Source organism: Molossus molossus, unplaced genomic scaffold (assembly GCF_014108415.1).
Source record: "Molossus molossus isolate mMolMol1 unplaced genomic scaffold, mMolMol1.p scaffold_m16_p_7, whole genome shotgun sequence".
NCBI lineage: Eukaryota > Metazoa > Chordata > Mammalia > Chiroptera > Molossidae > Molossus > Molossus molossus.
The window spans coordinates 3,984,949-4,008,526 of record NW_023425401.1 but is presented as its reverse complement, the minus strand read 5'-3'; the positions used below and the strand labels follow the sequence as shown (position 1 = coordinate 4,008,526).

The following is a 23,578-nucleotide window of genomic DNA, read 5'->3' as shown; positions in this document are numbered from 1 at the left end:
CCCTCAGCAGAACTGACTACACTGTGGTGTCCACTGCTGCTCACTCGGCCTGCCCGTCGCCCTGGCCCCTGCTGCCGGGGCCCTGCCTGCAGCCAACAGACCAGCCAAGACCCGGCCCAGGCCCAGCACCCCTGCCACCCCACCCAAACTGCCCCGGGGCACTCCCGGCCGCTGCCTCTGCTGGTTCAGATCCCTAGCGGAACCGAACCCGGGCCCTCTGGTCCGCAGGCCGACACTCCAGCCGCTGAGCCCAGCCGGCCAGGGCTCCCTCTGTTCCTGTCTGGCCGGCTCATACGGCAGCAGTGATACTCTGGATTCGGGCGGAAGTAGATCTCTCTTTGAGAAGGGCTGTCCACAGATGAAGGAGGTCGGATTTAGCAATGAACGGGACAGACTGACTCACAAAGTATAGCATGACCCCCCCCTTCCTCTCTCATATTTCAATTCTCCATAAAATCCACTAGAAGGCTTCAGCTTGGAGTCCACTTTTTTCTATTTTTATTTACTGATTTCAGAGAGAGAAACGTGGATTTGTTGTTCCACTTAGTCCTGCATTCATCGATTGCTTCTTCTGTGTGCCCTGATCAGGGATTGAGCCTGCAGCCTGGGGGTATGGGGATGATGCTGTAACCGAGCTACCTGACCAGGGCCTAGGAGTTCACCTCTTTAAAAGTTTGGCCCCGGGAGTGAGACATGTGGATTTCAATCTTTGCTCGGACTAGTTACTAACTCACCTTCATGGGACTCAGTTCCCACAATTCCAGCAACACCTATCGTCCCAGGTTGATGCAAATGCTAGCTAGCAGGTATCACACCTGTAGCACAGGGCCAGCTCTTTGCTGAGGGAGCCACGGAGAGAAATAAGATTGCTGTCCGGCCAGTGTGGCTCAGTGGTGGAGCACTGACCCTGCACCAAGAGGTCACAGGTTCGATTCCCTGTCAGGGCACATGCCCAGGTTGTGTGGGCCATGCGGGAGGCAACCAACAGGTGTTCTTTCTCATCGATGTTTCTATCTCTCCCTCCCACTTCCTCTCTAAAATCAATAAAGAAAAAAAAAAGATTACTATTCCTGAAAAATTGTAGGAAAAAAAGATTGGAAGAAAAATATATATTTATATGATAAAGATAACTTTTTTATTAAGTTGTGTCCATTGTTTTATTAACAACCAGGAGAATCAATATGACCACATAGACCCCAGCCTGGGGCGGGGCGGGGGTGGGGAGTCTGCAAACAAACTTGAGTAAGAACAAAAACTGAGGACTTGACCTTATCACAAACGCTGAAGGCAGGACCTTGAGCACCTGGTGAGCAGATGGCAAGTCCCTTAAAGAGACTGCCAAGAAGTGTGACCTCGAGAGGAGGCATGCACAGCGGGGTGCCCTCCATGAGCCCCAGGGCGTGGCGCGGGTGCCTGTCCCCCATCAAGAGTGGCCCCTCTGTCCTGGGGAAGGCATCCCCTCGGTGGCCCTTCTGGGGGTCCTGCCTGGAACACCTGGGCTGAAGCACTCTCCCCGGGTGGAGCGGAGGGCACTGCCCAGCTGTGCGTGGGGAGCCAGGGCCGGCAGCACCCGGGCAGGGGCAGCTTCAGAAGCCGGAACCCAGAGGGAAGGAAGTGACAGGGCGGTTGCGGCTCAGACCCGCCTGCCGGCCCCCCCTGCCCCTCGCGGGGCTGCAATCAGGTTGCAAGACGAGCAGTGGGCACTGAGGAGGCAGTTCTGACCACGAGCCTTTCACAACGAGGGGAACAGGAAGCGGGGTTGGCAGGGAACGTGGGTGGCGGCGGTGTGGGTGCAGGCCCCCCAGGAAGGAGCCCCTGACGTGCACCCCCAGCGAGGCTCCTTCCTGGCCGCTGGCCAGCTCCCCACACGTGGAGCCCGGCAGCCTGAAAATCACGACCCCGGGCCCCCGCCCCGCGGCACAGACTGGGTCCGCAGGTCCGACGCCCCTGCTGCGGGAGGACTTGTCACCGGTCACAGCAGGGAAGGAGCCGAGCGCCCGCGCTCCAGGGCTCTTCGGAAACAGCGAAGTGCATCCGCCTTCCCCTCCACTGCCGCGGTGGGGAGCAGGCCCTCCCGCCTCCTTGCTCCCCTTTGACGAGGCGGAGAGGAACCTGAGCGGGCCCAGGAGGAAGCCGCACCTCCTGCTCAGCTGCCCCGGTTTGCAGGCAGGTGCCCAGGTGTGGTTGGAGCTGCGGCTCAGCAACCCAGGTCGTGGGCTGGTGCCCAGAGCGGGGAGCTAACCCCTCGATCAGTGGGTGAGACACAGGCACGCGCAGGGCTGACCGAGGTCAGGCAAGTAGGTCGGGGGACCGGGGACGCGGCCGGAATGCTCGCCGGGAGCCTGCCCTGGGGGACGCGTCCCCACCCGCCGCAGGATGACTCAGCACTTCCTCTTGGTGTGATTAGGGCCAACCCCAGAGGCCTGGCAAGGCCGTTCAAAGGGGCTGTTCCCCTTCTGGCCCCTGGTTCATTCTATGGAGTAAAAGGCTGTGTTCAGAGGGACTGTAGTTCATCCCAGTATTTGATGTTCTTTCTTTCTGTAAACGGGCTGACAGCCTGAACTGGGCAGGCTTTGGGCTGAGGCCGCCACACTACCTGACCGTAATTACAAGTAAACTTGATTGGCGATCCATAGCTGCGTGCCTACGTTGTGTGGACAGCTCACACGACCTCCCCTGGAATTCTCAGAAGCAGGCTGCAAGGTAGGGATTATCCCCTTGGCGGAGGCTTCGAGAAGTTAATGAAATGACTCAGGGACAGAGGCTCAATTCAAGGCTGCGTCAGCGCCCTTGACCTGTACCCTCTACTGCCCGGGGAGATCAGAAATAGTTCATTAAGCGTAAACAAAAATTGGAAGGTGATCGTATGCAGGGGAAAATTAGACCCAGACAGAGGGCCAAGGGTGTTTATAAGAAGGGAAGGACAGAGATATTGGCATTAACGATGATTCCTTGGGCGCCCAGCCTGGGTGGCTGGGTAAATGGGGGTGGTTACCCATGGGGTGGCCCTGGGATGGGCCCCGGCAATGTGTATTCTGAGATCTGTATTCTTTTCCTTAAAGAGGACCCGCCCCTCTCTCTGCTTCAGACACGCGCTCTCCTGGGTCCACCGGGCCCAGCCCCTCGGTGCTGCTCCTGCTAACCAGTAGACAAACCCCCCAAAACAAACACTGACATCACGTCACCCCTCCCCTCAAAGCTCTTGTCGTGGTGGTGGCAGCCTGTTACTGATGTGGCAGCTTTACCTGGGGTCGCCCTGCACGCCCTCCCTCCAATGTCCCCCAGCACAGGCTCGGCTTCAGAACGCTGGCTCGGCCGGTCTGCCAGAGAGCAGGGAGGGGCTCCCCAAAGGGCGAGACTTCGGTCCTCCCAGGCCGGAGTAGGGCTGCGGCAGGTGTGCGACTCCGCTGAACTTTCCCGGCTGCTGCCAGACCCCTCGCCCGTCTGCCTCAGAGCCCTGGCTCGCTCGGCCGGCCGGGGGACTGGTGCTGGGTGCCTCCTACCCACAGAAAGGCCCTGGCACACGGGGCGCCGCCCTCCACGGAGCCGCGGTGTACATCCACACGCGCCTCCCTTCACACTCTGCTTGGACGATGAGTCAGAGGCACTTTGCCCTCCGGGGTGTCCACTCAGGGCTCACACCTGTGGACAGTGGTCTGGGAGCAGTCGTGCGTCACCGGCGGTTGCACAGCGGCCCAGGCCACCCTGTCACCCGAAAGAAGGGCTGTCCTCGTTGCCATTTGCTGCCCTGCCCCCATGACTACTTCTGAGGCTGTTTCCCCATCTGAGCGGCTGTGACTCTGTGTGTGAAAAGTCTCATTTCACGTCCTCGGCTTTCGCTCATAATGTCCCTTCCGCTCCAACTGCCTCACTCAGACCCACTAAAATGGGACTCGTAATGTCAAGTCACTGTTCCAGCGGTCTGACTGAGCAAGGCTGCTCCCGTGTCCCTGTTCCCGTGGTGATAAGGCGGTGTCGCCTCTTGTGGTAAAAGAACATCCAGCGTGGCCTCCTGTTACAGACATGGCCCTTGGGCTGGTGTCCCGGCCACAGCGCTCCAGCTTTCCTTGTGAGGTGGCAGCCTGTGGGAAAGGCCATCCCGTACATAAGATGTGAACGTCACCACCAGGTCGTTCTGGCCGCAGAACCGTGCGCTGGGCTCCGACCACGCCTTCTCGTCACCCTCCTTTTCAGCGTCTTCGAAGTTCTTCAGTGTGTGACAACAAGTTAAACTGCTTTCCCCGTGTTGATCGGCAGTACCCAACGCCGTGATGGTAGTACCCGACACTGTCATGGGCAGTACCCAACGCCGTGATGGTAGTACCCGACACTGTCATGGGCAGTACCCAACGCCGTGATGGTAGTACCCGACACTGTCATGGGCAGTATCCGACACCATGATTGTCAGTACCCCACACTATGATGGTAGTACTCAATACCGTGATGGAAGTACCCAACGCCGTGATGGTAGTACCCAACGCCGTGATGGTAGTACCCAACGCCGTGATGGGCAGTACCCGACACTGTCATGGGCAGTATCCGACACCATGACTGTCAGTACCCGACACTGTGATCAGCAGTACTTGACACTGTGGATGGAGGGAGGGTACTTCCCGTCTAGGAGTGCAGGAAGGACATGTACCTGCTTGAAATGTTTCGGGTGAGGTCACCCAGCAGCCAGGTTAGAGGTGAGGTGTGAGCGTTCATCTCTGGGCTCACAGCTGTTATTAGCCCGCCCACCACCCTGTCCCATATCTGCGTGGCCCTCCCCCTCGTCTTGATGTAATGGTGGGAGGGCCGTGTCCGGGCAGCAGGAGGCTCCCTGGTCCTGAGCTCATCCTCTGTGCTTCTGTAGTGTGTGTATCTGTGACCTAACTGGGTGGGAGCACAAAGGTGACAGTGACGAACTGGACAAGAAAGGGGCTACCACGCGTCCTGCATCAGGTCTTACATCTCCTTTCGGAGAAAACCAGTCGTCGGAGCCCTCAGACCCTGGGAAAGCGAGCGCTTCCTGCCCTTTCCCGACGTGGGGTGCTTGTTCACACGCACTGGTGCACTCTGCTTCCTCCACACCGAGTCCTCCACGAGTATCTGCTGCACAGGCGGTTCCTGCTGCCTGGTCTACCGCCGTGCTGCAGCTACACGCTCAGTTCAGGGAAGGTGCCTGTCACCAGGCCAGCCTGATGGCCGCGTCCCCTGCCTGGCTACTCCTGCAATTCCGTGATGGATCGACAGGCAGGGGGCCTGTAGCATTCCTCACATCCTGTTTTATATTCATTTATTCTGACAATCAAACACCAGTGATCGGGACCTACGCCCTCCCGCGCTGTCCCAGGCGGTTACTGTGACACGCGTCACATACGTCCTTGCTAATTCTCCCGAGTGCTGTAAGGAACTGTCCCCAGTGCTTGTTCACTCGCTGGCCTCCTCCGCCTCTGCCAGGCTCTGAGAGACACTGGGGACCCGGCGGGGAACGAGACACACGACGCTGGCCTTCTCGGTGCAGAGCTGAGGCTCCGAGAGGTGACTGGGCGTCGGGGGACACACTCAGTGACCCTCTGCCTCCGAAACTCAGGCTGCCTCAGAAAACACCGTGGTCAGCAGGAGCCTGCCACGTGCCGGTCCTTGACACCCTCGCTCACTGGCAAAGGTTAATGACTTGCTCGTGATCTCACCACTAGTGGACGGCAAGGCCCTGACGCGGTAGGTCGGCCAGGCCCAGAGCCCACGCTGCTGCCCTGCGCTGCCCCGGAGCCCTGAGCTCACAGCAGACGGAAGGCACAGGCAGTTACAGTGGACAGCAGGGGGAGTGAGGCCACGGAAGGGGAACAGGGCACGTGGGCTTGAGGGACAATGCTAGTCTGAGCGCCCTGGGAACAGGACAAGGCGGACGCTCTATGGGATCCATCTACAGGGTGGCGAAGTGATCTGTTCCCGAGTGAGAGCGTAATGAACAGAAGTTGGGGTTATTTCACTTCCTTATTTCTTTCTTTACCAAAGGTGTACGGTTCATTGAGTGGCCGACGGGGTACAGCACTGTTAAGAAACCTCTCCACTTCAGAGATGTTGTTTCAAACATGTGGATCTTAGAATCAATTAAATACGATTATTATGTTTTTTACGTAGCAGTATAGCAGTATGGTCTCTGCTCAGGGTATCCGATGCCAAGCACTGCCGCTCATTGTAGGACTGCCCCCCGCACGAGGACGGGCATCTTGGCGCCTTTTAAATCTCGTTGGAGCCAGATCTCCTCCCAGTGGGCTGCAGACCCGGGCCGCAGCCAGGTGCAGCCAGGGCGGGCGCGTGTGTACACAACCACGTGTCTCCCCACGTCTGCGCTGGGCCCCAGACACCAGGCGTTCGGTAAATTCCAAATTGTTTCAAGGTCATTCAGTAATCAATTCCTGACATCACTAAAATCTGTTCGTGAAGATTTAATTGATTCCACGTTGTCACATAAAGACAAATCGTGATGCGGCATAGAATCAATAACTCCCTCTGTCAAATGCCCAGGGTTTCCGCAGACCGTCTAGACCCCAGGTCTGGACCTCGGCTGAGTACCCCTGTCGCGATGTTCAGAATGCTCAGGAAAGAGGCGACAACTACGGCTTTTGTGTATGACGAAGACACACGTGGTCGAAGCCGAGCACCCCTGTGGTCCCCCACGGTGTGAAAAGCACACTCGTGTGTGCACTGCTTACTGAGTATAGTCCATTCTGGGAGAGTCCGATTCTTTGTGAATGGCCCTGTGTCACTGAACAGCGCCCTCCGAGCGGGCGTCAGTGCCAACTCGGCCCCCTGGTTTCGGGCGCGGCTGTGTGCTCAGTACACATTTCCTCCGGCTCACTGTGTGAGGCGCCCTCTATGGTGGGGCTCGTGGTGAGCGGAGTGGCCCCAGGACTATTGGACGACAGTGATTTCACATCAGACTTCAGGGGGTGATGGTGGCATTTCCCCACTGCAACATGCCCTGGAGGCCACTGAATGACTTGCCACAGTGCCCATGACATTCTCGCAGAAAGTGACGTTCCCAGGACGAGTCACCGTGAAAGCAGAGAGACAGCCAGCATGGGGCTGTACTGCGTGCATCTGTACTGCGTGTACTGCGTGGCGACCACTGCTGAGGGCTGTCTTCCCCGTCACACACTGCCCTGAGACCGCCCGTGGGGGGTATTTCTCTGGCCAAGTGTCACCTTTGAGAAGTATCTCAGTGGCGGGTTTACTGAGGTGGCAGCTTGGGACCCTCACAGTGAACCAGATAAAATCTGCGTGGGCTGAGGGGTCCCTAGTTGAAAACGCCACACTGACTACAGCACACAGATGAGCTCCACTGGCCGATGCAATTAAACTTGGCCTTGGTGGTGACAGACTTACCGGGTCAGTTTAGAGAATGGACTCATTAATAGGAGCAGTCAGACTTGAATGTGTCATTGCTTTTGAAGTGTTTTATTTTACTCTTTATCGATGTTTTTCTTTTTGGAGGTATCCAATAATGGTGACCGATGAAGAGAGCGTATTTCCTTAAAGGCCTCCTTTGTTGACAATGGGACGTGTTCATAGACAGCTTAATCATGAGTGACAGCTGGACGTGGGCGTGCAGCGCAGGTCCCCAGGGCGTGTGCCGGGCATGCTTCACCTCCCGGAGGGGCAGGGAGGGACAGTCAGCAGGGGCGACGCGGAGGCTGGCAGGCTTCCCTGCTTCACACAGGTGACACATAAATACCTGCGAGGTTCCTCACATACATACTTGCTGAGTGACTCACGGATCGCGAGGCGGGCGGTGGGGTGAACGAGGCGGAGCATCTGAGCCTGCGTCCTGGGTGATTAGTGCCTCACGTGGTCCAAGCACGTGGGGTGGGGGGCGGGGGATGCTTCCTGGTACAAGGCAGCCATGGAGTCTGAGAATGTAGCTATATGATTTCACCCTGTTTTATGACACACCATTAACAAACCATTGATTATGCACTTACCTGTTTCTGGAATTGGCAGCCACCTGTAAAAGGGTCAGGAAAGACTTTCCCGGAAGAGATATCTGACTGGGGTCTTGCACATCTGAAGTCCAGCCTAAGGACACACCCTGGCTGAGGGAAAGGTTTCTTCGGGAAACTGGGAGAGATGCTGCTCAGCCTGCCTAGGAGCACACAAGATGAAGTGGACCACCGGCAGGAGCCTGGGAGCACACAAGATGGAGCAGGACCACCGGCAGGAGCCTGGGAGCACACAAGATGAAGTGGACCACCGGCAGGAGCCTGGGAGCACACAAGATGAAGTGGACCACCGGCAGGAGCCTGGGAGCACACAAGATGAAGTGGACCACCGGCAGGAGCCTGGGAGCACACAAGATGAAGTGGACCACCGGCAGGAGCCTGGGAGCACACAGGATGAAGCGGACCACCGGCAGGAGCCTGGGAGCACACACGATGAAGCTGGACCACCGGCAGGAGCCTGGGAGCACACAAGATGAAGCGGACCACCGGCAGGAGCCTGGTTTAAGAGGCCGTGGAAACTGCCACAGAGCATGGTTTATATTACAGGCAGCCAGGGGCCCATCAAGGGTGGCGAGCCAGGCAGTCATGTGGTCATTCCGTCAACAAGCATTGCTGGAATGTCTACTATGTTTGGGGCCAGTGCTGGGTGCTGAGCTACAAAGAGGAATTCGACACAAGGAACTGAAAGTCTAGGAAAGAAAAGTCTGAACTGGTCAGTGAATGGAATAACAATGACAACATCTCACACTTACTGAGCTCCGGGTGCCGGCGTGCGCGTCCTGAGAATCAGAACTAGAAGACAGAGCAAACTTGTTTCACTGAATACGTGGGAATAACTCGAGACTGGGAGATACCTCCTTCACAAAAAAGACTAGGCTATGGAGATCAAGCCAACAAATAAATAGCTTTTAAAGAAATAACAGTCATGACCTCGATATTGAGAATCAAATGAACCCTTTCATCATGTGGGAAGAGTACGTATTATTCCCTCCGTCCCTGGAATACCGAGAGGGCGCCCTGGCCCACCCACAGGCAGGCTCATGGAAGGAGAACCACATCCATGAGCTACGGCCCCAGCACGACCAAAGGGAGCCACCAGGGATACCATGGACAGAAAACGACGCCCGTTAGAAGCTGTTTCAGCCACGCACATGCTGATGCCAGTGAAAAACGATGACAAATGGCCCTATTAAGGACTATTCAAGGAAACAGAAACTCTTCATCAGGAATGCCGGAGACGGAGAAAGAAAGGAGGCTGGACAAAAGCCCACACACACTCACACACAGCGAGTGGGAGTGGAAGAGAGGACATCTCCAGAGCTTTAACGGGGTGTCCTTGGACGCACCTGCGGGGGCAGCAGGAAGTGGGCAGGGGACAGTCTACATACAACACGGCAAATGTCGGGCCTGAGGAGTCCAAAGGCATTTTCTTTCTGGGAGCAAATGAGACTTTTGAGGTTTGTAGGGGAATAGTTGGGGGATTATTTTTGCTCAACTCACTTTTGAACACACAGAAAAATAAGAGAAATTGCTAAATGCTACCATTATTTTAAAAGAATCATCACATAGAACAGTACCTTTCGGGATGCTTTCAGCCCCAAGTCCCAAGAATCTGCAGTTCAAACGGACACATATTCAGTCCGCTGCTGCTTCACGTGATGAGAAGTCAGGAGGTGGGAGGTGCCACTGGTTAGTGTGTGACCGAGTCTCACCCAGGTTCTTGAACCCTCCTGCCCCTCCCGGTGTGTTGGCTTTGTCTGCCCTCACGGCCACATCAGAGGGGGAGAGAGACCATCTCTGCATTTGTAGTTCTGCTGGGAAGCAGGGGCCTCCCTGTAAACCCCTCGGCTCTCGCACCCCACTGGCCAGCATCGTGTTGCACACCCCACACTAAACCATTTCCAGGAGGGATCAATCAAGGAGCGACCAGGGCCCGACTCACCAAAAGGAGGTTGGGAATCTGGACAGACTCGGGGTTCTGCGATGAGGAAGTGGGAGAGTCAGATGGGTTGGGGGAGGCACTCAATAGCGTCTGTTAAAAGTAAACCCCTGGAATGAACAAAATATTTACTAAATGTATCGTGATAAAATTTCAGTCCTTCAGCAATGTGTCCAAAGGCCAGTCTCTCTCTCTCTTGCTTTTAATTGAAAGAAACAGAGACTAGACCAGACCAAACTTAAGCACAGAGAAAGGGTTGATTTTTAAAGTTCGGGGTGTCCCTGGGAACCCGGACTTCGGATGAATCTTAGAAGCACTGCCTCCTGCAAGTGAAAGCCCAGCAGGGCCGGGCAGCCTGGCGCAGGTCCCTGCTCCGCCCCACAGTCCCCTTTCCGTCTTCTCTCCACGGACTGGCTCTCCTCTCTGTCCGTCTGCGGCGGGCAGGTGGCGGCCACGTTTTATTCCTTGAGATCACATCTTTGTGCAAAAGAAAAGTTCAGACTCTGAATGCCTCTCAGTTCTAGAGAGAAACCGATCTGCAAATGAGTGAACCCTGGCTTGGATTCAGTATTTAGCACAAGGCCACCCAGGTAGGAAGTGAGAGAAGGCATTCTGAGTCAAGGTCTGTCTGGATCTAAACCTGGTGACCCTCCAGCAAAACACATGGCCACCAGTGACATCGGTAGGAGCCATGCTGGATGGCTGGTGGACACCGTCCAGCCTCGTAGGTTTGCCTAATGTGGGGGGTTGCTACGGCTCCCCACTTGCCCGTCAGCTCCCAGCCAAGAGATTGCCCCTTGCTGACTAAGCTCTCGAATGCCATCATTTCTTTCTTTGACGTAACACAGGCATTCCGTGTCATTGGAGAGTACCTTCCAGGTTACAGCGCCTTGCACATGATGACCTCATTTTATTTTTACGACAGTCCCGTGACATTACAGGGCAGGGCTTTACTCCCAGGGACAGAAGGAAACGGAGGTTCACAGGGCAAGGTGATGCTCCTGAAGAGAAGAGTCAACTCCCTGGGGAGCCCGGGGACTAGTCACTTAGGGGTTGCACCCCTGGGGGACGCAGACTGTCGTCTCAAGTGGGCTGAGGGAGCAGGACAGCCACGGGCCACATGGTGCTGAGCTCGCTGGACGGAGCCAGGACCCCGTGAGGCCAGACCCCCATCCACGAGGGCACAGTGAGCGCACGGCAGCTGCTTGGGGCACGGTCGCTGGGCGATGAGCCGGTCCGGCAGGGGCGCTGCCTGGAACGTGGGACCCCCACAGGCAGAGCTGAGGCGCCCTGCACAGGTGTCTGTGCGCCAACCGCAAGGGCCAGCATTTCCTGGCCAAGCGCACCAGGTGCGCTCACGTGTCCCTCACTCCACTCCACTGCACGGGAGACGCCAAGGCGCAGAGCGGGGCGCACCCTGGGGGGCGGTCGGCCGTGCTGCCCAGGGTTTCCCGGGCCACACAGGAGTCTGCAGCAGATCCCCGCCCGGGGCTTCTCCTGAGAATGCTCTGCTTGTGGGCGGAGGGCAGAGGGCGGGTGCCCACCCAGGAGAGCTGGGAGGGGAGCTGGCGAGGGGGCAGGCCGAGCGGTCGGTCAAGAACAAGTTCATCTGAATTTGTGTGCAGTGTCCGAGGGCACCCAAGCGACAGTCCAGTGACGGGCTCTACCTCAGAAGAAAAACCCGTTCCTACATGTGCCGTGGCCACAACGAGCTTTCCCAACACGGTCACACAGCTGTGCCTGGCCGTGCGCCGGGAGACTGACGGCCGACAGGGCGGCACGGGCCGCACCCTGCGTCAGTGCCACCACGCAGCTCGGTGAGCCAAGTGACGCCTCGAGGACACTGAACGCCGCTCTGTCTTTCACTCATCAGAAGCCCTGAAGAAAGTGTATGCGATTTCAAAACTGGAAGCCACAAAGAAATGTCCCCTACATGCCAGAGAGACCAACGAAAGGCCTGTGAGGACAGGCGTCTGGTGAACCTGCCCCGCGGCCTGTCCGAGAAGAAACAGCCGCCAGGGGCCTCGTGTTCGCGGGCTGCGTGGGGCGTCCCCGGCAGTCACAACAAACTCAAACAGGGTAAGAAGGCAACGCGACATGACGGCTAACAAGCGAACATCATTTGCAACAACTAATTTGCTTAAATGACATTGCTGGTCGATAATACAGGTCTGCCACAGCCTTAGAAACAGCACAGTCCAGTGCCAAAGTGCCGCCAGGCAGCCAGCACGAGGGGTCTCCTGTCACGCTCCAGGGGCCAAGGCCAGCCAGGGACAAGCCTGGAACCAGAGGGCCTGGGCTCTAATCACGGACTCCCTGTTTACCAACAGCACGGCTTCGGGGAAGTTGCAGAAGGTCCCTGAGCTCGTCTCCACCCACACATGGGGAGACGGACCGTCCTTCGCGGGGCGATGTGAGGAGGACAGGAGATGTAAGAACCTAGAATTAAGTGTCTCTCACACACACACGAGACAGTGCAGGGAACTTGGAGGGAATGGACGTGTTTACACATGGATTGTGGCGATGGATTCATGGGCGTACTTACCTCTGAACTCAACTCGTATACATGAAACGCGTATGGCTTTTCGTAGACCATACCTCAAAAAAGTGGCTAAAAAAACAGAATAACCTAGAACAATGTCAGTGACACAGTGGACTTTCAATAATTAAGTCTCACTCTTGCCCCAAAAGTAGTGTCTTTGTCTTTAAGAAAACTGCTCATATTCAGAGGAAATTCACTCCCCCATTGAATTAAACAGCTATTGTCTACCAGGGCCACCGAGGACAGATGCACAGGCTGCCCCCTGCTGAGGGGAGGGTGGGGGTTCAGCCCAGGACCACACATCAAGCTGGGTGCCCTGGCCTCTCTCTCTGATGTGCACGAAGGTGCCACACAGCTCATGGGCCTGGCGTCTGACTCAGAGATGGTGAACTCGGGCTTTGCCCACTTTGTGTCCGATGGGGAAGCGGACAAGCAAGCAAGAATTCCAATGCACGTCATCGATGCCACTGCAGGGAAGGGACGCAGGAGAGAGACGTTTACATTAGAGGGGCAAGGACCCGTGCTTTACAGGATGGGGACTGCGGAGAAGCATGCACAGGCCGAGGAGGGACATTCAGTTGTTTACCCACGTACTCCTTCGGCAAACATGACTGAGCATCTGCTCCGGCACTGAGCATAAAGCAGAACCTCCTCTCTGAGTTGTAACAGACAAGAACTGAGCTAGAGAAAGGTCAGGTCGTGCGGTGAGCTTCCAGGAGAATGACTCAGGCGTGTGGCGGTGGCTGGGGGAAGGGGTGACCTTGGCATGCAGTGTGGGGGTGCCTCCCAGGGAGATCTGAATGGCAGCTGGGGGAGCTCAGGAGCTACCACATCAGGCAGAGAGAGGAGCTGCTGCAGAAAGTCTTAGGGGGATGAACTCTGTACTTCGGGTTGGCTGAGCCTGAAGAGCGGGGGAGGAGAGGGGCACGGGAGGAGATGAGGTGGAAGGTAGGCAGTGCCAACCCTGTGCGAGGCCCAGAAGCTTGAGCACGGTGGACTCCGAGACCTTCAAGGGGTTCCAGGAGGCAGAAGGAGGGGCTGTGTTGCTAGCTGGCGGGAGGTGAGTCTTGGCCGGAGGACCTGGACACATTTACTTCTTACTGCCACGTGAAGAGCCCTCAGGAAGCCACGACTAAAGTCACTGAAAGAAATCCTTTCGTTTGCCTTCAAGGGAGGTTCGAGTACAGTCTTACCTGTGTTACTTGTTCTTGAACCGAAGTCCTCGTTATGAACACTCCATGAGAGGTTAACCCTCTTCCCGAGTGTCCACACATTCAGATGCATGTGAAATTCACTCTTGCGGCATCTGAAAATGCTGACCATGATGCTAACATCCGCGAGGTGGGATGTCCAACTGAGTAGGTTGTGTTTTATAGGAGGACTCCTCTTCCTACGAGGTGAGAAGCACCACATGATGTCAGGGGGGAAGAAATACGTGCTATTCACTTGAGCCCAGGAGAACTTTGCCTCACAGTCCACGAGGTGGACACAGCTCATTGCCTGCCTTACATCCATGGTCTCCCCTTCATTCTTATCGATAGAACCTCAGATTGGATCATCAATGAGCCCAACTCAAACGACTTGTCTTCTAGACGCCCTTGTGGAGAGGAGTCATCAGGTGACAGGTCTGGCCGATGTGAGGTGGACAGAAGGCCCTGGGGAAGGTGTTCTTTCCTGGAAAAGAGGCAAAGCCTGGCTGGGAGAAGCCTTTGTCCTGTTCCCCTGACCTCCTCGTATTGCTCGTTATCTGGTGACTCCGTGTTGTTGGGAGTCTTCTACTTTCTTCAAATGTGTTGCAAAACCAATATGTTGAATTAAGGACCACTGTCCTTCGAGGTCTATGGCTACATCTTTCTGTATTTGTACTGATCTGGAGCGAAACTGTAGACATAAAAATACAGTTGCAATGACTTTATCAAAAGTAGCTCAGGGTTCACCATACGGAAAGTAACATTCCATTTGTGTAACCCTTCGCAGGGCCCAGGAAAATCTCATCAAGAAGTATTTTTGAAACGTTCCTTTGACACATACTAGCTAGAGTTGCAAAGATCACACTTTTTTATGTGCTATGAGGGACAGAGATGACAACAAGGTTCTTATTCTCAGGGAGTTCACAATTTCATGAGCTGACAGATGTGTTTACGAATTAATGTAAAACCAGTAGGTACATGATGTGGTAGGTCAGAAAAGCCTCCGAGCGGCCATGATCGGATGCAGAGAAAAGGACTGTGCCCCCAATGCAGGCAAAGCACAAGTTTCAAGGCCTGGAACCCGGACAGTAAGCCTGGCTGACGAGGCTCTCAGAGTAGCACAATTGTTGCCTAAGTTGCTTCTGGATGATAACGAGCCTGGAGTGATCAAATGGTTCTATACTCCTCCGGCCGAGAGTCATCTCACTCAGGGGCGGGGGCACAAGGGACACAGTGAGAACCCTGTCCCCTGGCCTGCATCCTTATCTGGTTCACTCCCTCTGTGCAGTTTACTTGCTGCTTCAGGGTTAAATAAAGCTAGAGCAACGCGGAGATGCTGCCCTTTGAACAGCATCTTTGAACAGGCCGTGTGGCCTGCGCGGATGTAATAAGTGCCATTAGGGTGTTACAGGGAGTTTTAAGAGTTGTGAGGAGGAAGAAACAACTCTGGAGGCTTCATGGAGGAGGTGGCGTCTGAGCAACATCTTGAGAGATGAATAACTTTTTGCAAGGTGAGGCTGGAAGGAAGGACAGACAAGAATGGGACAACGTGAGTGATGCACTGCGGGAGGAGAGCGGAGCTGTGTACTGGGCATGGAGCGGGTGCAGGGTGGCTGAAGGCAGGGCGTGTTGGGGGAAACAGCGAGACCGGGCTGCAAAGGGTGTCCGTCCAGGCCAGCCTAAGGGATTGGCACTCAGTACACTGGTAAGGGAACCAAGGGAGGCTTTCAAGCAACTATCACAGCATGTGAATTAGTGACATGAATCTGGCAACATCATCACGCCCGACGTTGGTGACATAACTGGGAGATCCCTTAAAATGTCCAGGCACCAACTGAGGCCATGTGTGGTGGGAGAACAGGACTTGAGTTTTTCTATACAACTGACTGTTCGGGGGGAGGGGGGTGCTCTGCAGAGAGGGGAGCCACGGATGAACTTGAGATTTTGAATCTGGTCACGTGGGAGAACAGCAGTACTGGGAACACAGAGAGGGAAGACGGGAAGAGGGCTGAGGGGCACTGGCACCTCCGGCTGCCAAAGTGCCACAGGCAGTTGAGAAGAAAATGAGAGAAGGAACTCAGGAGAGAGGTGGGGTGAAGGGGCAAGTCACCTACACCAGGTGAGTCAGTGAGTTTGTTCCGTGGTAAGCCTAACAACACGAATGTAAATAACAGGTCCTAAATACAGGACACGTTCAGCAAAAAGGACAGAGATCTCGGAGCACCTTGGGGGGAGGGACAGGCAAACGACAAAACACTCCGGTTATGGGTCATTACAGCTCACGTCTGTTTTAGCAGCTGTCAAGTTCCCAGAAACTAACCCTGAGCCCGACCTAACTGGCAGGTAAAACGTGTGACACCTGCATCGCCAGGTCTTTCTGGTCTAGAATACGAGAAAGACACGAAGTGCACGTTAAGCACACGAACTGCAGGTTAAGCCACCTTTTTATTTTTGGGAGGCGGAGGGCCCACAGCCCCGAACCACACTCCATTCGAGATACGTGAGGGCGCTCGCTGCCCTAACTCGACGCGACAACCCTAGGAAGTGCGGCCAAGGCGGGCAGGGCCGCCCCCGGGCTGGGCCGCGGGGCAGTGGGGAAAAGGTGAAGGGGAACGCGAGCTGCTGCCGGGAGCGGGCCAGCTGACTGCGTAGCTCCCCCGGGGCGGCTGGCTGCCGTCACCGCCCGTTCCCGCCCCATTGCTCAGCGCCGCGGCCGGCGCCAAGCCCTTCCAGGCCGGGCCCGCCCGGAAGCAGAGGCGGGGTCACCAGGCCGGAGCCAGGGCGCGGAAAGCCGGTTGGGAGGAGCCGGGACGGCCCCCGCTGAATGTACTCCATTTCCCAGCGGCCAGTGCGGCCACGGAGACGGGCTCCGGGCGCGCCGCGGAGACACCTGAGGCCGGGAATTGTAGTCCGCGTCCGTCGGCCGCGCCGACTGGGCTCCGGCGGGGAGAGGCCCGGGGATTGGCTGCTGAGAGTTCGAGTCCCGCCCCCAGATGGTGACAACAGGCGGCGGTCTTGCTACTTAAGGCGCCGTGGCCGCGTCCGCCCCGCCTTAGCTCCCGCGCTAGAGAGAAACATGTATCGTTTCCGATCACAGCTCTTCACGGGGATTTCTGCAGCCGCCAGCGCCCACTCTTACCCCCGCCGCTTCTCGCCCCTGTTGTTAGCCGAAGCCTCGCCTCTCAGCCGCCCGCCGCACAGACGCACGAGTAAAAAGTGCAGCTCCATCGGCTGATCCTCGCTGAGCTCCGAGTCTGGGCGGCACCGGGCGTCCCACGATGCCGAAGAACAAGAAGCGGAACACTGCCCACCGCGGTGGCAGTGGTGGTGGCGGCGGCTCAGGGGCAGCTGCAGCGACGGCGGCGACAGCAGGTAAGAGGGTGTCCCAGCCGCCGGTAGCCCGGTTGCCGGCCGGGCTAGGGAGGCTTTTCGCCTGGGGCACGATGGGAGTTGTAGTTCTTTCTCGCCCGACGTGTGCGTCGGCCGGGCGCCTGGCCGGGCTGGCGAACTACAATCCCCAGCGTCCTCTGCGGGCCGCACCTCGCGCGATTTGGATCTGGCATGCGGACCGAACTCTTGGGCACTAGCGGTGGGGGCGGGGAGGAGGCGAATGGGTCCCTGGGCTGGAGAGTGGATTGGGGTCCGGGTGGCGCGGGGCTGGGCAGGGGGAACTGTCCTCACCGGCCGGTGACGGCTCTCGAGCTCCCCCTGACCACGAGTGGGGCAGAGCTGGGAGTTGCGTCCGCGCTGTCACTGGTCGCCTTTGATCGCCTGCTCCAACATGGAGTTCTCGGGAGAGCCAAACGTCTGCCGGGTTTGGACCGGCTCTTGTGTCACGCGGCCGGGGTGACGCAGAGGCGCCCGAGTGGCGTCCCGCGTGCCCACCTGGCCAGGCGGAGGCGGTGGAGCTTGGGGACCACTGTCCCGGCGCAGGCTTTGCTCCGACCCCTCGCTGGCACCTGCAGAAACCCCGGCCCCCCGCTCCATGGCGACCAGTGGGGGCGACCTCCCGGTCCCCGGGGCAGGAACCACGTTCTCTTTGTGCTATAGGTTCTCTGCTATGAGCCCACGATGGGCGGTGGTGGGGAGCTCAGGTTGCAATTGGCCAAAAGTTTAGTTTTGTGTGTGTGTCCTCGCTGCAAAGTTTGAAGCTTTTCCAGGATGGGTAGGTGCTTAACTAATTCATGACTCTCTACTACTAATTACACAGTTAAGACAAACGGACTTCAAGCAGAAAACCCCACGAGACACCACACTAAACTCAAATAGACTATTAAAGCAAACTGGGCAAAATCATCTCATTTAGTAATCGTGTTGAGATTTTGAAGTTAAGTATTGGAATATCCTCAGACTAGCACATCGGAAATGCTTCTAGTCACTAGGTATTTATCAACACAGTTGCCACTGGGATCCTCAGAATGATATACTTTCAATGCCAGTCTTCTTGTTAGAGGTGATTGGACACTGGCATTTTAAAAGCTTTCCTATAGGATTTCTAGCAGCACGAAAACTTGTGATCATGTTCTAATCATTTACTAATTGACAATAGGACTGGGTTATATAAATGCAATTTTTTTTTTATTCTTTCCTTTTCTCCCTCTCGCTCCTTATTTTGATTGGATGCTCTTGATGTTCCTGAAGTTCATTCTTGATCGTCAAAGTGTCAAATACATAATTAGTTTGTTGTGGCATCTGGTTGCTCTGTGTGCATTGAGGATACTTCTTTACCTTTCTGCGCTTCAGCTTTTCATTCTGCTTAGAAGGTCCTTATTAATTTGACTCTTTAAGTTTGCCTTTTGTTGATGAAACAATGAAGCAGCAGCAAGCTGAACCATTTGAATACTGTAATGTTGCTAATGGACTCCTTGAATCACAAACAAAACCTGGATTCCCTTCTGGAGCTTCCTGCTGGGCCTCCTTCCTTCCTGGTACTTAGCAGAATAGCCTCACTAGGTGCTGGAAGATGGCTTTTAATTCTTGCCTTACTCTTGGCCTCTTACCAGCCTCATTCATGCTGCTGCCTTTTCGATTATTTTCAATAGAGGAGGTGTATTTAAACCCAGTATTTTAGCCTATGTAAGGCATTGGAAACTACTTTGATTAAACTTAACATGCTTCGAATATCTGGAAGTTTACACAGGAACTTGCTAACTCTGCCTCTGGAGAGTGGGATGTGGGGTGAGGTTTACCTTTTTTAAAACCTTAATGTGGTTTTTGCCCTGGCCGTTTTAGGTCAGCAGTTAGACCGTTGGCCCAAGAACCAAAGAGTCTCCGGTTCAATTCCAGCTAAGGGCACGTATCTTGGTTGCAGTTTGGTCCCCAGCCCTGGTCAGGGTCAGGCAGGAGGCAACCAATTGATGTGTCCTCTCACATCAGTGTTTCTCTCTCTCTCTCTCCCTCCTTCCCACTCTATCTGAAAATAAATGGGAAAAAAAATTAAAAAATAAATTTTTTTAAATAAATAAATAAAACCTTAATTTGGTTCCATGTGAACCAAATTACTTATGTGTACTATTTATTTGGTAAATGAGTGCATAATAGTCGAGTAGAAGAGATGGAAAATTGTCACACTTATACCTACAAGCCCCTTACCTTATTGATCTTTTTAAAGGACATCTAGAAGTAATGGGGTCCAAACAAGATCTTCGCATGTACACCCAAAAGATAACCAACTTCTGTTGCTTTAATGGGTTTTCCATTTAAATTATTTTCTAAGTTAGCAGAGGGCTCCAAGGAAGTGAATGAAACTGATCTGGTACGAAGGTGTGGGTACTTGTAATAGCACTTAATTTGAAGAGAGCATTTTTAGAGAAGAACAAACCCTTGTTAGTAAGTAAGCCCTCTACGAAATAAGGATGTCTTGTCTGGAGTTTTCCACCTCATTGATGGCACTCAGGATCACAAGTTGGATGAGTCTGACTTAGACGTTAGGCATTCATACAGGGCTCTTTTTCTTGATTTTTTTTTTGTATATAATATAATCTCTCTTTCCTTTAAGTCTTGGGAAATCATTGAAACTTAGAGAAGGGAGCTTAGTTAAATCCTGCATGGGAATAGTCTTCTTGACAGTTTAGAAATAGGCTGAATATGAAAATTGTAAATTGATTGGTGAATCAGTGTTAGTAAAAGTTAATCAGGTGACTCAACTGTTACCATGACTTCAAATCATGAAAACAAATGAAGCTAGATCCAGAAATAGAGAGTGATGTCATAGATCTTTGTTTATTGGTTTATTCTTGTCCTAAGCACTCTAAGAAGTGTTGAGGTCTTGGCTTCATTGCTAATTTTTTATGATTTGCTGCTCTGATTGGCACTGTTTCCCCCCTTTCGGATAGCAAGCAGACACGGAGATTGCTTACTTCCTTTGCTGACATAAAAATCTGCTAAGTTCTCTCTGTTTTGAATTAAAAAAATAAAAGACAACTCCCATTTAAAAATAACCCAACAACAACAGACTTAAAATTAGAGGATTTTTTAAAACCTTACCTTACAGTAGTAAATGTCACAGATTTCTTGAATTTAGGGGTCTAGAGGTAAATCAGGTGACTCAAGGTCATTTTTCGGCAGAATTTGGGACTTATTTGAACTCATTGCTCAGTGCAGTTTATAATTGGGCACTCCTGTTATTAATATGAAATTCCTTCCAAAGTGACTGGGGATACAGATTTATTATTTAGGTTAATGAAGCTGACAGAAAGATTCTAGTTTTAAAAAGGAAATATTATTTTTTAGCAACAGTATATTTTTAAACCGTTGCTTATGGTAGAACCTTTGTTTTACAGGTAATTTATCTAACAGACGGTATCAAATACCAAAACTTTCATTTTAAGCCTTTTTCCCCCTCTCAATTCAGGTTATCTATAAAACTACCATCCTGTAACTCCTAAATTCCTTCACAGAAGACATAAACGAACCTAAAAACGAACCCATTTGCCAGTTAATGTTACTTAAGCCCAGTCATACGTGTTGGGAAATATATTTGTCTTAGTCTCATGATGACCTATGATATCATGCTTCATTTCTGTATCTGTTTCCATTGTCTCCTGGTTTGAAGTCGTGGCTTAGAAGCAGTTTTCCCGCCTGGAATGACATTTTCTGTAAAATAAGTTTTGGGTTTTTATGACTGGACTTCCCTAAAGTAAATACTAAAATTCCCTAGTTAGATGCTTGCATCTGTGGCTACAAACTCATGTACCTCCTCCTCCGTTTACCTCCCAGGTGGCCAGCATCGGAATGTTCAGCCGTTCAGTGATGAGGACGCGTCCATTGAGACCATGAGCCACTGCAGTGGTTACAGCGATCCTTCCAGTTTTGCTGAAGATGGTATGACTGTTACATTCGATTGGCAGCTTGAAAAGGATGCTTGCAGGGAGGAGTTCTTGTAGCCAGGGTGTACTAGTCCTGTTCCCTGTCTGCTTTCCCCCCACTTACATGACAGTGGTTGGTTGCTTTCTGTCCTTCAGGACCAGAAGTCCTTGATGAGGAAGGAAGTCAAGAAGACTTGGAGTACAAGTTGAAGGGGTTCATTGACCTGACCCTGGATAAGAGGTAGGAGACACTGGAGGTGCTCTTCATTCTGGGTCTTCCGTCAGCCCCCTTCTCTGCGTGACGTGTGCAGTTCTTGATTTAACAGTGTGGTTTTCTAAACGCTTGATTTGTTTATTTTGAATGTTTAAAAGTTTCTTGTTTCTTTGGACTTTTTTTTTCTTTATTGATTTTTAGCAAGAGGAAAGGAGAGGGAGAGAGACAGAAACATCGATGAGAGAACATCGATTGGCCGCCTCCTGCATGCCCCACACTGGGGATTGGACCCACCACCTGGGCATGTGCCCTGACTGGGGGCCTCCTGGTGCATGGGTCGACGCCCAACCACTGAGCCACACCAGCCAGGCTCTTTGGACTTTTGATGTGAATAGAAACAATGCCTTAGAATTTAGATTAATGGACTCAGATTAGTCATTGCTCTAGCATAATAGCATGTAACTGCATTTGATGATAGCTGAGATGGATTTGTTTAATTAAAAGTTAATGTTCAGCCCTGGTCGGTTTGGCTCAGCAGTTAGAGTGTTGTCCTTCAGGCCAGAGAGTGGCAGGTTTGATTCCGGTCAAGGGCATGTACCTGGCTTGCAGATTCCATCTCTGTCCCTGATCGGGGTTGTGTGGGAGGCAACCAATGGATATATTTCTCTCTCTCCCGCCTCCCTCCCTTCCACTTTCTCTAAAAATCAATGGAAAATATCCTTGAGTGAGGGTTAACCAAAAAAAAGTTAATGTTCAACTAGAAAGGACAGCTAAACTTCCCTTTAAGCCTCTTGTTCACAGTTTTGTTACAGAGTGAAGAATATCAACGCTACGTTGTTTTCTTCCTTCCCGGAAGCTCATTTAAAACAAATGGAATTAAAAAGCCCAGAAGATGAAACACAAACTCTAGACTTTTGTAATGTTAAAAAATAATAATAATAAGAGTTTACTTTAAATGTAGGCAGTATTTATGTAATGTGTAATGTAGGAGAAGGTCTGCACGTTGAAACTACAGAATACAATGTAGTCATTTACAGCTGTGGTTTGAAACAGAAAGCAGCATAGAATCTTTAGTGTAATAAGGTGAGTTGTAGCTGAAAATTGAAAAAGTGTTTCGAGCTCGATGACAGGTTTAAAAAATCTATAAAGAGAAAGCGTGAGGCGGAAATACGCCAAGCTTTGAGTCCTCGACAGTGCGCTCCAACCGGACCTTCTTTCTCTTGCGTTTGCTTTCAACAGCGCGAAGACCAGGCAGGCAGCCCTCGAGGGTCTTAAGAATGCACTGGCTTCCAAACTGTTTCCCGAATTCATTCTGGAAAGAAGAATGACCTTGACTGACAGCATTGAGCGCTGCCTGAAAAAAGGTGCGGTCCTGATGCGCGGGGGCGGGGTGGGGCGGGGCGGGTCCGGGGGTGCTGGCAGGGCCTGGCCGCCAGCTCCTGCAGCCTGGCTGGCAGCTGCACTGAGGACTGCCTCGCCCTGGCGGCTGTCACTTCAGGGACACGTGTGCTTGTTAAACTCGGGTCAGGCCCCTTAGGAGCTTTGTTTTGTTTATGCAGCAAACAGCCTGAAACTAAGACGGATTGGGGTGTTCGTCATCCTTTGTTGTATCAGACCAGGGGATCGCGTTGTCATGGATATGAGAAAGGCTTGAAAGCGTGTGCCAGATGTCAACAAGAAGTCGTGTTAAAAAAGCCATTCTTGCCCTGGCCAGTTTGGCTCAGCGGTTAGAGCGTCGGCCTGCGGTCCAGAGAGACCCGGGTACGGTTCCCGCTCAGGGCACGTACCTCGGTTGCAGTTTGTCCCCGGCCCTGGTTGGTTATGAGGGTGGCAGCCACTCGATGTGTCCCTTTCACATCGATGTTACTCTCTCTCTTTTCCTCTCTCTCCCTCCCACTTTGTCTGAACAAAAAATGGAAAAATGTCCTCAGGTGAGAATTTAAAAAAAAAAAAAGCCGTTCTTATTTTTCTCAAAAAGAAAAAGTATCATAATTTTCTTGCTCATTTCCCTTCTACTTATTAAAACAACCAGACCTGTGCCTGACACCATTTTTAGGATATCCCTTGGAATATTTGAATTCTAGATCTTTGGATGATAGAGATTCTAGAATTCATATTGTTATAATTGTAGAACTTTTAAGAATAAAGAAAGGCCTTAAAGACTAAGTCTGGTATTACCAGACTTTTCAGTTTTAGGAACCACCAAAATTAACAAGATTTGGGGCTGCCACCTTAATTATTTTGCCAAGTAAGAACGTTTGAAAATAATTACCTTCTGTTATCATGGCTTTATTAAAATGTTTCCAGCAGTAAGCATGTAGGGAGCACACGTGTCCCTTTATGATGAGTGAGATTCACTGTCCATCCTTGTTCTGTTTTGCCCTGGTGAAGTGTGGTC

At 53.0% G+C, this 23,578-nt stretch overlaps 1 protein-coding gene across 4 annotated transcripts in view; it reads left to right on the top strand.

Moving 5' to 3' along the window:
* The first annotated feature begins 2,422 nt into the window (after positions 1-2,422).
* IFRD1 (interferon related developmental regulator 1) overlaps positions 2,423-23,578 on the top strand; it is a 33,222-nt gene continuing 12,066 nt past the window's right edge. The window contains exons 1-5 of one of the 4 annotated variants that reach the window (XM_036246964.1): positions 2,423-2,703; positions 16,827-17,031; positions 20,878-20,982; positions 21,123-21,207; positions 22,420-22,544. In XM_036246964.1, coding sequence (XP_036102857.1) covers positions 16,938-17,031; positions 20,878-20,982; positions 21,123-21,207; positions 22,420-22,544 — 409 coding nt within the window. In that variant the 5' untranslated portion in view covers positions 2,423-2,703; positions 16,827-16,937. Of the gene's footprint in view, positions 2,704-16,166; positions 17,032-20,877; positions 20,983-21,122; positions 21,208-22,419; positions 22,545-23,578 lie in introns of those variants that run through there. The other 3 variants (XM_036246963.1, XM_036246965.1, XM_036246962.1) reach the window with 3 other exon arrangements.